This window comes from Pteronotus mesoamericanus, unplaced genomic scaffold, assembly GCF_021234165.1.
Source record: "Pteronotus mesoamericanus isolate MK-2021 breed Mesoamerican mustached bat unplaced genomic scaffold, CSHL_Meso_final scaffold_137, whole genome shotgun sequence".
NCBI classification, from domain to species: Eukaryota; Metazoa; Chordata; class Mammalia; order Chiroptera; family Mormoopidae; genus Pteronotus; species Pteronotus mesoamericanus.
The window spans coordinates 6,092,975-6,108,622 of NW_026555306.1; the positions used below are offsets into that span (position 1 = coordinate 6,092,975).

General features: G+C 50.4%; 1 protein-coding gene across 3 annotated transcripts in view; it reads left to right on the plus strand.

The window, feature by feature from the left end:
* Window positions 1-15,648, plus strand: part of MYH14 (myosin heavy chain 14) — an 80,436-nt gene that overhangs the window by 23,200 nt on the left and 41,588 nt on the right. For all 3 annotated transcript variants that reach the window (XM_054588752.1, XM_054588751.1, XM_054588753.1), the window contains 6 exons: window positions 6,413-6,508; window positions 9,910-10,028; window positions 11,273-11,425; window positions 11,639-11,812; window positions 12,098-12,271; window positions 13,625-13,739. In XM_054588752.1, coding sequence (XP_054444727.1) covers window positions 6,413-6,508; window positions 9,910-10,028; window positions 11,273-11,425; window positions 11,639-11,812; window positions 12,098-12,271; window positions 13,625-13,739 — 831 coding nt within the window. The remainder of the gene's footprint in view (window positions 1-6,412; window positions 6,509-9,909; window positions 10,029-11,272; window positions 11,426-11,638; window positions 11,813-12,097; window positions 12,272-13,624; window positions 13,740-15,648) is intronic.

Genomic DNA, 15,648 nt, shown 5'->3' on the forward strand with positions numbered 1-15,648 from the left:
GCCTGAAGCCACCGGGGAGAGCAAACTGCCAGCTCCTCGGACGACAGATTCACCTCGGAGCTTGGCACTGGCGCAGATGCCCAAGCCAACTGTAAAAAGCTATTTTAAAGGCCACGGCGGAGGAGGGGGAGGGGCGGGTGCAGTCTGGGCCGGGTCTGAGCTGGCATTAACGACTGAATGATCATTCAGTTTGTCAGGGGCAATATGTATCTCTTGGTAGGCACCCCCCAGGAAACTCCCAGCATTTTGGGGGCTCTCTGCTGTCCTCTTCCACCCAGCCCCCAGACCCCAGGTGGGCAGAACCAGAGAGGCGGAGCCCAGCCCCTCTCACTGAGCAGCCGGGGGAAACCGAGGCCCAAGAGGCCCCCTGCTTGCCCAAGGTCACAGCAAACTCCTGCCGTTCAGTAACGTGTCCTCCGTTAGTTCGCTCTGCCAGTTACTCATTAACACATCGATTCACTCATCACATGAGGGAATCTGTGGGCCTGGGCGAAGCTAACAGTGACGGGGACAGAAGGAGCCCGGGGCCCGTGGAGCGCTCAGACACAGGGCACGTCACATGGCACCGTGGATTAAAACTGAGCCCGTGCAAGGGTGACTGCGTGTCGCGGGGTGCTGACAGCGCGGGGGAAGGGTCAGGGCAGCCCCGGAGGTTGCAGGCCATAGCGGAGCCCTCACGGTCCAGCAGGAATGAACGGGGCGCCGACCGTGTGTGCAAAGCATTTAAGGGGAGGGCGCTGCGTGCCCAAAGGCCTGTTGGAGGAGCCGAGAGGCTAGCACCGCTGCTTCGCGTCGGTGATGGGACCCGGGCTGGGGGGCGTGGGAGAGTGGGAAACAGGACGCCGAAGACCCCGGCAAGGGGTTCGAGCGAATCCCAGAGGCAGTGGGGACCACGGAAGGAATTCTTCCCCCGAAACTGGCAAGCTAGAGTCCACTCATGAAAACATGGATGCAGTGCTTACTGCATGCAGGGTACACAGGAGAGGAGTAAGAAACAGGCATGTCCCACAAGGAGCTACGATGTCAGTGGAGACGGACAGGAAAAATTAATATTTGTCGCACGCCCAGCTGGCCCTGCAAACTGTACCAAAGCTTTTTTTTTTAAAATAGAATTTATGTACCATAAAATTTGCTGTTTGTAAAGTGTGCAGTTTAGTTTGTATTATAGTCACAAGGTTGTGCACTACAACCTCCCTACCTAATTCCAGAAACTGTGTCCTTTTTGACAGTGTTTTTTTTTTTTTTTCCTGGACTAGGCCTTACATTTCAAAAGGTATGAAACTCAAAAAGAATAAAAGGTGTACGATCATTCAAATGTCCCCAGCTCCCAGAAGGCCACATCTGTTAGCGGTTCCTTGTGTGTCCTTCAGAGCAAGGCCTGTCAAAGTCATCAGGCCAGCGACACTCCCTTTTGTTGTCAGGGTTTTTAAAAACATTTTATTTTGAATAATTTTAGGTTTATAGAAAAGTTGTCAAAAAATTAAAAAAGTACAGAAAATTGCCACATGCTCTTCTCCCAGAGTCCCCAATTGTCATATGCGCTTTATCCTCTTTTATCTTTCTAATTACTGAGTTGCGTGGGAATAGGGGTATAGACGTGGTCCCCTTTCACCCTTTGTATTAGTTTCCTAAGGCCGCTCTCACAAATGACCACAAACTCAGTGGTTTAAAACCACACACTTACGCGGTTACAGCTCTGAAGTCGGAATTCCAGAATCGGTCTCACTGGGCAAAAGCCAGGGTGTCAGTAGCGCTGCTTCCCTCTGGAGGCTTCAGGGAGAATCCGTTTTCTTGCCTGTTTCAGCTCCCAGGGGCTGCGCGCATTCCTTGGCTTGTGGCCCCTTCCTCTGTCTTTGAAGAGAATCACTCTAACCTCTGCTCACATGGCTTCTCCCTTTACAAAATAAAAAAGATTTTATTTATTTTTAGAGAGAGGGGAAGGGAGGAAGAAAGAGAGGGAGAGAAGCATCAACGTGTAAGAGAAACATCGATGGGTTGCCTCTCACACCCCCTCAACTGAGGACCTGGCCCACAACCCAGGCATGTGCCCTGACCTGGAATGAACCGGTGACCTTTTGCTTTGCTGGAAGATGTCCAATCCACTGAGCCACACTGGTCAGGGCAGCTCTTCCCTTTTGTAATGACCTTTATGATTACGTTCAGAGCCCACCGTGGTAATCTAGGGTAGTCTCCCATCCCACAATCCTTAAATTAATTATGCCTATAAAGTCCATTTTGCTCTGTGAGGTAACTCTCACAGGTCCCAGGAATTTGGATGTGGGCATTAGCATTATTCAGCTACTGCCCCCCTGAATCTGTCAGTGTCTATTTTCTAAGAACATTGTCTGATACAGTCACAGCACAGTATTCTCATCAGGAAGTTAACATTGCCATGATTAGTACTATTATCTAATCCCAAACCCATGTTATCCCAATAATGTTTTTCATCCGAAAACAGTTTTTCATAGACCTTATGCCAGTTTTCCTAATAATGTACTTTATAGCAAAGAAAAAAAAAATTTAAGTTATACACACACATGCCCTGGGTGGTGTGGATCAGTGGATTGAGTACCAGCTTGCAGACCAAAGGGCTGCTGGTTCGATTCCCATTCAGGGCACAGGCCTGGGTTGTGAGCCAGGTCCCCAGTAGGTGGCGCTCAAGAGGCAACCACACATCGATGTTTCTCCTTTCTCCTTCTCTTCCCCTCTTTCTAAAAATAAATAAATAAAATATTTAGGTAATAAAGAACAAACAGGCAGTGACCAGAAGGGAGAGAGGAGGGGGATAACGGGGAAAGAAAGGGGAGGGTCAAGTCAAGGAACATGTATAAAGGGCCCATGGACAAGGACAACCAGGAGGAGGATTGAATGGGGGGGGCAGAGCAGGGGAAATCGGAGGAAAATGGGGACGACATAACTGAACAATAAAAAGAAAAAAATTTTTAAAGTTATGCACACGCACGCAGGCACACTTCCCTGGTCGGGGATCCCAGGTAATGTCTAGTCATTGCATTTCACACTCTGTCCTGGCACCATTCCCGAGTCTGTCCTTATCGTTCACGACCTTGACACCTTTGACGATTACAGACCAGTTGTTTTGTCTCAAACTTGGGTGTGTTTCCTCGCGATTAGATTGTGTTACGCATTTTTGTCAGGAGTATCCCAGGAGGATACACCTTCCTCACCCATACACCACTCCCTTTTTCTAAGTAAACTGTGTTCCAGGATAGCAGAGACACCAAAAAATGCCCATGACTGTAAGCGTCTAGTTCGGGTCTTTGGGGAGCAAACACTGGGCATAACCAGCGCCTGGAGACTCCCTCTTGCCCCTTCCCATCAGCCGCACCCCCTGAATGTAACCATTATTCCGGTGTCTAACAGCATGGAGTTGTGTCGCCTGTTCTTGAATTTGGTACAAGCAGACCCATCAGTACGCACACTTTGGTGTCTGACTTCTTCCATGCAACCCTGTGATTGCAAAATTCATCTATGTTTAGTGAGTGGCCAGCAGGGGGCGACCGAGGAGCTGGCTCCCCGGTGCCTTCTCTTTGTAAAGAAAGACTCGCTGAGCGGGAAGTACTGATGTGCGCGCTTCTCTGCGTGTGTGCTCTATGTACATGTTTACGTTCGAGTTTTACGCAGAAAGAGGGAGGAAAAGGGAACCACAGTCGTTAAGAATATAGACCCCAGAGTCCGACCGCCTGGGTTCAAATCTCAGGTCTGCCACTTATGAGCTCGAAGATCCTCGGCAAGTTCATCATCCGATGTGCCTCCGTTTCCCTATCTGTCAAATGGGGATTTTACCCAGTTTCCTACCTATAAACGCTATTGCAGGACTTGCCTCATTGAGTTGCTACAAAGGTTCAATGAGGTCTTCTGTAAAGTGTTTGGAAGTGGCATGGAGAATAGAAAAAAAAAAAATCAGCGTCAGTGTCAATCGGTAAATCCTGAAGACTGTCCCAGAACTGACCGTTGATGAGCGGCCCGGGTGCTTGCCCCGATCCGTGGCATCTCCCTGAAAGCGGCGGATACCAGCCCAGCCTGGGGTGGGCGTGTTACCTAGTCGACTCGAAAGCCGCGCACAGCTTTGCTGTTGGAAGGAGAGGGTCCTGGAAAGCTGACAGAATCTAAAGAAAATTCTGAACAGAAACCAAAACAGTCTTTCTTGGGACTGCACAGTGGCTCCCCTCCCGGAAATGTCACTGTGTGCTAAAACCAAACCCTTTTGTGTATACGCGTAAAACAGTTGGGATTAGTGTCCTATCATTAGAAATTATTATTTCATGGATGTGACTGTCCAATGGGAGGTTTAGGAGTCACAGGAGATGTGGGCAATTCTTGCGGTCCAGAGGGATGTCTGCTTCCTGTTCTCACCTGCCCACTCCCTGTGACATCCAGAAACACACCACACGTTGCCACAGTGGCCCTCGTCTTTACGTCAGCCAAACCCTGCACGTTCCTGAGGTGTACACTAGGGGGCAGCATTGCCCACTTTTAACGCGCTTTCTAGAAGCTCTGCGCAACAGGCAAATACAGATGCCTTTAGACTTAAGATGGGTCTACCTCCTAATACACCCATAATAAGGTGAAAATGTCCTAAGTTGAAAATGCATGTAACATATCTAATCCACTGAACATCAGAGCTTAGCCTAGACAACCTTAAATGTGTTCAGAACACTTGCATTAGTTTACAGTTGGGCAAAATCATCTAACAAAGCCTATTTTATAGTCAGATGTCGAATACCTCAGGTATCATGTAATTATGGTTCGTTGCTTTCGTGCTGGTCAATCATCTTGAGTTTCATCTCAAGAGCGATAGTCTTCTCCTCGCCAGAAGTAGAAGACACAGGTGGATGTTTGCAGACATGATGGGATGTGAAAGCACAAAACACAGCATCCCTAATACGCAGGCAGCACAGCGCCCGGTAGACTAAGGGTTGTCTACCCTTGTGATTGTGTGGTTCACTGGGAGCTGGCTCTTGGGAGAAAAAAAAATCAAAATTCGAAATTTGGAGTATGCATCTCTACTGAGGATGTATCAATTCAAATAATTGTATTTTGGGGACCGCCTGTATGTCCTCATTTCTGCATTTGGGAATGCCCCTACACACTGCATTTATTTGTAAGCCCGACACTCCCGGCGTGTTTGAGGTCGCCGCGGTCATTCACGGAGTGGGGAGCATTGAGTTACCCGGTGCACGCTCACGGAGGCCCCAGGGAGGTGCCCTGCCGTCATCTTTCAGTGTCTTGCTGTAGACCGGTGTCCTTTTTGTGGTCTGTTTTTAGTAATTTTGTGCTTTTTTGATGATTGGTGGTGAATCACTGTGTATAATGGCTTCCAAGCGTAGCGCTGAAGTGGTGGCTAGCATTCCTAAGCGCAGGGAGGCTGAGACGTGCCTTACGGAGAAAATACACCTGTCAGGTGAGCTTCGGTCTGGCAGGCATTATGGTGCTGTTGGCCATGAGTTCAGTGATATACAGGGAGGGGCAGGAGTAGGAATATGGTTGTGAGTATGTGAAACATGGAGTTTAATCTTGTATTATTTATTAGTTATTGTATTATTTTCCATATGAACAGCTGTAAACCTAATTTTGCCCCACTTGGTATATTAATAAGGTGTCTTTAAACAGAAATACATGTAAAACAAGGTGATGTATTGATCAGTCGATGAAAATGTTGTGACCAGAGGCTCATAGGAACCAAACATTTTATTTCCCCTTAGGAGCATTCATTTGCAGTGACTATGTCAGTATTCTTGGTGGCTTTGTAGAACATTACTGCAGATAATGAGAATCAACTGGACTTTCTATTTTCTGCCTTTTGTACATAGAGTATGCCATAAACACCCTTCTGCACCGTGCATCTTTCACTCAATATTTTAGAAAACTTTCCATATTGCCCATCCATTCTCTAAGTTCTCTTAAGTCTTATATGCATCCCTTCATAAAACAGACAACATAGGCAGACACTGAGTGGTGATACAGCAAACCTCAGACACAAAATACAGAACTCATTTATCTGTTCATGTGTTTTAAGGCCTGCCCAGTGTCACGGGTGAATTTTAAGCTCAGGGTGGGGATGTAAACTGACATAGGGCTTTTTCTTTTTAATCCTCACCCAAGGACCAAGGATATGCTTATTGATTTTAGAGAGAGAGGAAGGGAGAGAGAGAGATATTGATCAGTTGCTTCCTGTGCATGCCCCGATTGGGGATCAAACCCGCAAACTAGGTATGTGTTCTGACCGAGAATCGAACCCATGACCTTTCGGTGTACGGGACGATGCTCTAACCAACCAAGCCATCTGGCCAGGGCTGACATAGGATTTTTAAGCCAGATTTCCAAGGGGCTAGTGAAGCGCGCACACAGTGTCTGGAGCCGTCGTGACCTCTCTCTCTCTGCCTCCCCTTAGCCATGCTGCGGATGGTCTCAGCGGTTCTCCAGTTTGGAAACATCGTCCTGAAGAGAGAACGCAACACCGATCAAGCCTCCATGCCCGACAACACAGGTGACACCCCCTGGCCTGCGGCCCACCCACGTGACCCTGCATTCCTTGTCCCATGCGCAAGCGCCTCCTCCCCAGCTGGCTGCTCTGATTTCCTGCCCTTTCCTGAGTCTTTACCAAAACAGCATTTCCCCACCCTTCTGTTATAAGAAGTGTGATGCCTGGTGGAGGTTTGAACAACGCCAGCGGTCTAAATGGGGGACAGCAGGGTCCCCAGTCATCCCTGCCCCTGGAGAGACCGGCCATCAGTGTTGGGCCGATCCCTTCCTGACCCCTGTGCTTGCATATATATATATTTTTTGTCTTTCAAAAGCAGAATTGTAATTGATATTCTTTTTTTTTTTTTAATCAAAATGGAAATAGCTCTGCTTCCTTATTCTTACAAAATACTACAAGCTGGACGGGGGACAATCTGACAGACAGAACAGTATAAAGGCAGGGAAATTACCCATAATCACACTCCTGCGGGATAATTACCGCTAATACTTCGGGGTATTTCTCTCTGGGCTTTGTGCTCTGTCTGTACCCATGTGGAAATAATTGTCACAGAAATGGAATCATGCTTCATACCCCTGTCCCCTCAAGATAGAGTTTTCTGTCCTGATTATAAAATCCTATGGTTCATTTTCCAAAATGGTCCCACACAGAAAACATGAAGGAAGGGGCGTTGCCCATGATGCGTGGATTAGAGCCATCGCCTGGGACACTGGGGCCCTTTTCACAGGCGTGGCAGGTGTGCCCTGCACACTCATTCATTCGGTTTGCAGAATTGGGAGCAGATCTTATAAGCTCTTAGGAAACCTGCTTTTTTCCCTTCATGCACTGGGGGTGACTTTTCAAGGTTATTAACTGGAACTGTACTAGGGTTTCTTCATCTGGGGCGTGTGAGGAGAACTGGATGTCGGTATAATTGGTCTCCTTTAAAATCCTGTGTATTTTGTTCTTTCTGCATTTGCAAACGTTAACCAGAGAAGCAGCCCATGGGATTCCCCAGCCGGCAAGGGGCAAAGGATTAGACCCCTATAAAGCCACCTTGTTACTGGCATTGTTTTCGTTCTTAACTACTGCCCATTAATGTGAGCTTACTGTAGGAGAATTAGAAACTGCAATTGCATGCCTCTCAAAACAAAAAAGACAGAAAAGAGAAATTTAAATTCTCAGGACCTCTGAGAAATCATCACTGTTAGCATTTTGGAGTGTTTCTTCCCAGGAGTTTTTATTTTTTCTTTTTCATTTTTTGTAAGTATTGGTAGTAACTGTTTTCCTGTTACAGACGTGATTCAGGGGTGTCCAATCTTTTGGCGTCTCTGGGCCACACTAGAAGAAGAGTTGTCTTGGGCCACACATTAAATACGTTGCAACACGTAATCACACACACAAAAAATCTCATAATGTTTTAAGTAAATTTACAGTTTTGTGTTGGGCCATGTTCACAGCCCTCCTGGGCTGCACCCCTATCAGATAGAGGCTTGCAAACATTTCTTTTCTTTTTTTAATCCTCACCTGAGGACATGCTTATTGATTTTTTTTTAGAGAGAGGGGAAGAGAGGGAAAGAAACATTGATGTGAGAGAGAAACATTGAAAGAAACATTGATCAGTTGCTCTCATATGTGCCCCAGCCAGGGATGAACCTGCAACCTAGGCATGTGCCCTGACTGGGAATTGAACCCGAGACCTTTCGGTTTACAGGACGGCGCTCCAGCCGACTGAGTCACCCAGCCAAGGCGAGAACATTTCTTCATTCTCATTTTAATTCAGAGGAGAAAGAAGAAACACACTTGCCTAGGTGGCCCCACCCACATATCCTGCAAAAACACCTACCTGTTAAACATTTTGACACCCAGGCATTTTTCTATGCATTTTTTTTCCTACAAAAATAGAAATGCAGCCCCAGCTGGTGTGGCTCAGTGGATGGAGCGCTGGCCTGCGAACCAGAAGATCGCCGGTTGCATCCCCAGTCAGGGCACAGGCCTGGGTTGCTGGCCAGGTTCCCCAGTAGGGGGCGCTTGAGAGACAACCACACATTGAGGTTTCTCTTTCTCCCTCCCTTCCCCTCTCTCTAAAAATAAATAAATAAAATATTTTTAAAAATAGGAATGTATGTCACCTAATGTTTTGTAACCCAAGTGTTTTCCATTTAGTGTTTTCCACCCTTTGTTCTATTTTATTAAATAGTTCTCAGTGTAATTTTGCCCCAATGCTTTTGTGGAAATTTTTTTTCAAACATGTAGAAAGGTTGAAAGGATTTGTTTAGAAACATGTTATGTTTCTTCATCTTTAAAAGTATTTTGAAAAATCCTCACCTGAGGATATATTTGTTGATGTTGGAGAGGGAGACAGAAAGAGGGAGGGAGAAACGTAGACACGAAAATCATCCATCAGTTGCCTGCCGTACGCACCCTGACCAGGGATCGGACCTGCGACCCACGCATGTGCCCTGATCAAGGATCGAACCCACAACCTTTTGGTGTAGGGGATGGTGCTCCACCCGACTGAGCTACTGGGCCAGGGCTGTTTCTGCATTGGCCAAAGGGTTGCATTCCCTGGCCTCATTTTTGCTCTTGACCTGTTAATATTTTTGTGATTGTAAATGGTCTTTTTAATTAATTTTACTTTTTCCCTCTTTTCCACAATATAGAAAAGCAACGAATTTTTAAATGTTTATTTTGGGTTCAGCTCTCTCAGTGACCTCTTATTCTGATATCTTGCCCCCCAACATTTTATGAGGAAATCTTCAAACTTACAGTAAAGTTGAAAGAATTTTCTAATCAACTCCCAGATACCCACCACCTAGGCAGAGTCTAGATTCTACCGTTAACATTTTATCACACTTGCTGTATCGGATATTTGCCCATCCACCATTCATTCATCTTATTTTCTGGTGCATCTTAAAGTTGGAGACGTCCGCGCATTTCACAGACACACACCTTAGCTGCGTATCTTTAACTGGCGCCCAGTTTTTTTGGTTTTTGTTTTTACAGTCCTGTCTTTGATTCAAAGCGGAATACACATGTGAAATGCACACGTTGTGTGCTTAGTCTCTCACGAGTTTCCCACGTAATTATGGTAGAATAGCCATTGAAATGGGTGAACTCCATTCCTCTCCCCGATCCCCAATCCCTGGACATTCCGATTATTTTCTAGTTTTCTCCACCATAAACAACGCTGTGTTGAACATCCCCATAGTCCAGCCTTGGCTCACGGCGGGGTAATTTTCCCCCCACCTGGGGTCCCAGAGAGCAACTGCTGGGCCCCCAGCGGAGGATGCGCTCATTGATAGGGCCTGTGATGCCTCTAGCCGCAAAGGCCCGGGGGCTACGTTTCCCGGCCGAGCGGGGGCGTTGCCGCTTCCCGCTGCTGGGCTGCTGGGCGCTGACTCGACCTTGGTGCCTGTCGTCCTCAGCCGCCCAGAAGCTCTGCCGCCTGCTGGGACTGGGGGTGACGGATTTCTCCCGCGCCCTGCTCACCCCCCGCATCAAAGTTGGCCGAGACTACGTGCAGAAGGCGCAGACCAAGGAGCAGGTGGGCGGCGCTGGCGGCGGTCGGGTATGGGGCTCCCCCGACCCCCGACCACGGCGCCTTGGTCCTGGGTCTGTAAGTGGCTTAGGCCGTTTTTCCTCGCTCACCCTAACGTTTGCTCAGTTACCGCCTCTGAGCTGGGTGCTGGGAATGGAAGCAGTAATGGAAACGTGGAGCAAAGGCTGTAGTCAGAAAAGATAATAAACGAAGAGAAGAGGATGCTTGTAGACGGGGGTGCCTTCCACCTGGGAGAGGGTTGGAGTGGTCAGGAAAGTCCTCTCCGAGGAGGTGAAGTTCCAGCTGAGACCGAGACTGTTCAAGGCAGAGAGGACAGCCCAGGGAAAGTCCCCAGGGTGGGAACAAACTTGGCGAGGTGGGGACATTGAGGAGGTAGTTGAGGCTACAGCGTAGGGAAGAGGCTGGTTCAAGCTGCAGGCAGGGCTGTTGGGAGGGGACAGATCACGCAAGGTCTTAGGAGCCACGGTAAGGAGGTGAGTTTTATTCAGGGTGCAGCAGGAGGCCAGCGAGAATTTAAGCCAGGGAGCGGTTTGCTTCAGTTTTTTGTTTTTTCATAAGGAGCCCCTCATCTGTGTGGGGAATGGAGTCGGGGGCACAGGTGGAAGCAGGGGGTGGGGAAGAGGCCGCCGCCGCGAACCAAGCAAAGGACAGTGTGGCTCAGACCAGTTGGCGGCAGTGCGGAGGGAAAGATGTCAACACGGGCTAGCGGTTTTGGGAATCCAGCTCTTGGGCGGAGGCCTCTGCGGGGGCCCCAGCTGGGCACTGGAGGCCCCAGGATGGAGAAGTCACAGTGAGGGAGACAAGGACTAGAGATGGGAGGTCACGCAGGTCATGATTCCACTCTCAGCTGAGGTACTATGAGGATCCATTTCACAGATGAAGAAATTGAGGCACAGAGAGGTTTTTTTCACAGCCTGAGGTAACACAACCTCTAAGTGGCAGAGGCAGGATTCAAACCCAGGTTGTCAGGCTCCAGAGTCCACCCTCTTAACTATCATGCTAATTGTTCTGGCGGGAGAGGTGCCGAAGAGGGGGAAGATTAATGAACAAATGAGCCCTGAGGGCTTCACGCGTTGCCTGGAGCACAGGAGGGCTGAATCATGGTCAGCGGCTGTTAGTGTTGCCATTCTTGACCCCATGGCTGGGGCGGGGGGCTGGAGGACCCCGTGTCTCCTCGCTGGCCTCAGAGGACAGGCTGGCCCCTGACTACCCACCCTGTCTGCACGCAGGCTGACTTCGCACTGGAAGCCCTGGCCAAGGCCACCTATGAGCGCCTCTTCCGCTGGCTCGTCCTGCGCCTCAACCGGGCTCTGGACCGCAGCCCCCGCCAGGGCGCCTCCTTCCTGGGCATCCTGGACATCGCCGGCTTCGAGATCTTCCAGGTCTGTGCTTGGCGCCCGGCAGGGGCCTGGGGGCGCCATCATGCTGCCCTGCCCCTTTCTCTCTAGCTCCCTGTCCCTCTCTTTCCGGGCCCCCATCCCCCCTCTCTGGATCTCTATCCTTCTCTCTCTGGCTCTCCGTCCCCCTCTCTCTGGGTCTCTGTCCCCCACCCCGGGCCCTTGTCCCCTCTCTCACACGTCCCCTCATCCCTGCAGCTGAACTCCTTCGAGCAGCTGTGCATCAACTACACCAACGAGAAGCTGCAGCAGCTCTTCAACCACACGATGTTCGTGCTGGAGCAGGAGGAGTACCAGCGCGAGGGCATCCCCTGGACCTTCCTCGACTTCGGCCTCGACCTGCAGCCCTGCATCGACCTCATCGAGCGGCCGGTGAGCCCGCCCACACCCGTCCCCGCCCCGCCCCCTCGGGCCTCGGGCCTCCCCGCCAGGTAGATGGAGAAAAGGACACGGACCTGTGTGGCCACTAGAAGAGCAGGGCCTGGAACGTGCCTGCCACAGGGCCTGGCTCCCACCCCGGGGCTCATCCGTGGCTGCAACTGTTGTTCTCTTTGGTTCTCCGTCCAAGTGTCACTTATAAAAGCTAAACACTAGCCGCAGCCTAAGTGTCCAGCATTGGGGGATCTGACCTGGTCTCCCCTTCCGGTCCGTGGTCAGGCCAACCCCCCGGGACTCCTGGCTCTGCTGGACGAGGAATGCTGGTTCCCGAAGGCCACGGACAAGTCCTTCGTTGAGAAGGTGGCCCAGGAGCAGGGGGGCCACCCCAAGTTCCAGCGGCCGAGGCACCTGCGGGACCAGGCCGACTTCAGCGTCTTGCACTATGCGGGCAAGGTAGGGGGCTGGGGCCAGCCTCGGGGCATGTGGGTGGGCGTGGTGATTGCGTGACTGTCGATGTGGGGGAGGGTGCAGATTGGGGGAGGGTGCAGAGGGAAAGCAGGGGCCGCCGGATGTCCACTGGGACAGGACACAGCCAACACAGGGGCTGGGAAAGCCCGACAAGGGGTGAGGACTGCCTGATGAAGTCTTCCTCCAGGAGGGGATATTTGCAGCAGGCATTGAGGGATGGATAGGAGTTCGCCAAGAGGGGAATTATATGCATTTTATCTACTCATTCAGCAAACATGTGTCTTTTGTGCACTTAGCCCTGTGCTGAACAAAAGTGGGGACCCAGGTCAGACATGGCTCTGTCCTTCCAAAGTTCCTTATCTGGAAGGGAGGCGAACACAGACAATTGGGATGTAGGACTGACAGATGCTTTAACAGGGGCAGCTGAGGGCAGCGTCAACGTCAAAGCCCCGGGGAGGGACGCCAGGGCAGCTTCCGCAGGCGAGTGTAATACCTGACCTGAATCCAAACCAAGGGTCAGCAAACATGTTTTGTAAATGGTTTCGGCTTGGCAGGCCGAATCCTCTGTCACAACTGCCCAGTCCTGCCATTGCCGCATGAGGGAAGCCAGACGTAATGCCGAAATGAATATACAAATGGGGCCGTAGTCCAATAAAACCTTATTTACCAGAAGAAGCGGCAGTGGCGGTTTGGCTTGGGGCCGTACAGTCTAAAGCTCTAAATGGTGTGTAACAGGTGCCAGAAAGGCCAAGGCGGGGGGCGGGCTCTGCAGGCGAGGGGACAGCGTGCACAAGAGCTGGGAGGCAAGGGCCCCGTGTGTCCTGAGTATGGCACTTAAGTTTCCCAAACATTTTCTAAGACCTCCTGGTGCCAGCCCTGTGCTGAGGTGCGTCGGGCCCAGGTCCTGGCCTCAGGGAGCCCCTGTCTGGTGGGGGTGACATGTTCTGCTGAGGGGAGTTGTGACTCTGTGGAACTCTGAGAGCAAAACCCGGAATTCTCCCAAGCAGTCATCCGTGGGAAGATCCAGCATGAGGGGACAGAGGCGGTGGGACGGCTGGGGTAAAAAACTTGAGGTGGAAATGAGGTTGCGCATTTGAGGAGCAGTGCGTTAGCCAGTGTGACTGGGGTGGAATGAATAAGGAAGAAAGTGGTGGTCGACCGGGTCAGAGGTGGGCAGGGAAGTAGAGGGAGAAGAGTCAGGCTGGTGGAGGGTGCAGTTCAAGATACGGACACAAGGTGGCACCAACACCCTCTCCCAGGGTGAACCCTGGAGCTGGCTAATCCAGAGAGCCAGCGAACCTTCAAGTTCACCGCTGTCCCATGCCTGGCTTCATTCAGGTCGACTACAAGGCTAATGAGTGGCTGATGAAAAACATGGATCCTCTGAATGACAACGTCGCAGCCCTGCTGCACCAGAGCACAGATCGGTTAACGGCAGAGATTTGGAAAGATGGTGAGGCCTGGCTTCGCACACCCTCCCCCAAACCCCAGGCCCTGTCCCTGGAGCTCTGGGCATCCCATCTCCCAACCCACAGTGTGAGCACCTGTTTCCGAGGCTGAGTTGTCTGCTCAGATGCAGGACTCAGGCAGGCAGGCCAGACAGTCTCACAATTGTGTTCCCAATTAGTGTTGATTGGTTGACATCTCAAGCCAGTATATTCAATGATAAAACACTCCCTTTAAACAAGGCAAGGATGCCCACTGTCAACACTGCTGTGAAACACTGTTTTTGCAATACTAGGCTATGCAATCAGACCAGAAAAGGAAATAAGTATGTGAGTATTGTAAAGAAAGAGATAACATTATTTGTAGATGGCATGTGGTCCCTGAAAAGAGATTTAATCTCTTTTCCAAAAGAGATTTGGAAAAGAATTAATAACAAGAGAACTCAGAGGGTGGTGTTTTACAGGCTGGCCAACTTTTAGACTTTTCTTTCTTTACTCTCTCACAAAGTTCCCTTCAGGGCCCCCAGGAAGAAAAAAAGAATCAACAGACTGAGACGTAGGTTTGGAGTTTTCTTCCTCCAACAAGACCCATGTGAATTTGCTCATCGGTCTTTTTAGAATGACATTTCTAAGAGGCATGGGCAAAAAGCCAAATACCTTTGTGGAAAAACCCTGTATTTTTCCAAGCCTTGTCTGTTGCCCCCCAACCTTAGAGGGGTTTTGAGACATGATGTTACACAACTGGCAGGACCAGCGTCTTGGGTTTCTTCCAGGTTTCCAGAATCTGTCAGTTTGCCTTAAACTTTGATGGAATTAAAAAGTGTAGTTGTAGAAGTGCCAGCCCATGCAACTAGACAAGAGAACAAAATAAGCAAGATGAGTGGTTTCCAAAACAAACTCACAGAGCAGAAGGGCATGGGGTACCTCGATCTTGTGAGCTGAGTTGAGAAAGAAAAGTTTGATATTTGTGTCTCATAGAGTTCACCCAAGGGAGATCGAAAAGCAGTGTTTCCTTTTCAGCAACACAGCCAGATTCTGCCATGAGAATCATCTCCTTGAGACTGAAAATCCCCTCCCCCACCCACCCCACTTGTTTAACATCTGTGCCTCATTCATTGACACACGGTGCCCCCAGCGATCCCTCACACATCCCACCCCGTGTGTGGCTGGCTCTCAAAGGGTGCCAAGAGAGGAAGTGGCAGCGGCAAACCCTCCTGAGTCCTAGGCTGGAACACGGCCCAGGATCGCGTCCCCCACAGTTCTGAGCACAGCAGTCAGGAGGCCAGCCCACGCTCGAGGAGCTGCAGGTCACAGGGAGGGGGAGAAAATGGGGGCTCTTTCTGCATCAGTCCCTCCTGCAGCTTCCCCGCGCCCAGAGGTGGATGCCCAGCATCCTGGCAGCCCAGGGGAGAAGGCAAAGGGGACAAGCCTCAGAGAGACAGGTGCCACAAGCTGGGCAGAGGCATCAAGGTAGTGCGCGGGCCTCCTGGCAGTCAGGGGAAAGGAAACCTAATAAAAACATACAGACCCACCCTCCAAGGAGAGAGCTCTCCTCCCGCCAGTACTAAGTCTCAGAGCGGACATTTGTCCTTTCGGCCGACACTGATGTCCTCGATGGGTAGACACAAAGGTGAACAGGACTGTCTCCCTGGCTTAAACGTTAATAGCCAATGTTCAGGTTTTCCCTCCTGCTTTGTCCTGTGCTGTTGACTAATAACACTCTCCTCTCTTTTTTCTTTCTGCCACTTTCTCTCCCTCTTCAATTCTCATGCTGCTCCCTTCGCATCCCATTCCCATCCCCCCCGCCCCCGCCGTCTGTGGCCATCTCCCCGCATCTGTCCTCACCTCCCAGAACACGGGGGCTTCCAGCAATTCTCTTTCCTTGGCTCCTTCCCACCGTCGCCCCCAGGATCTTCA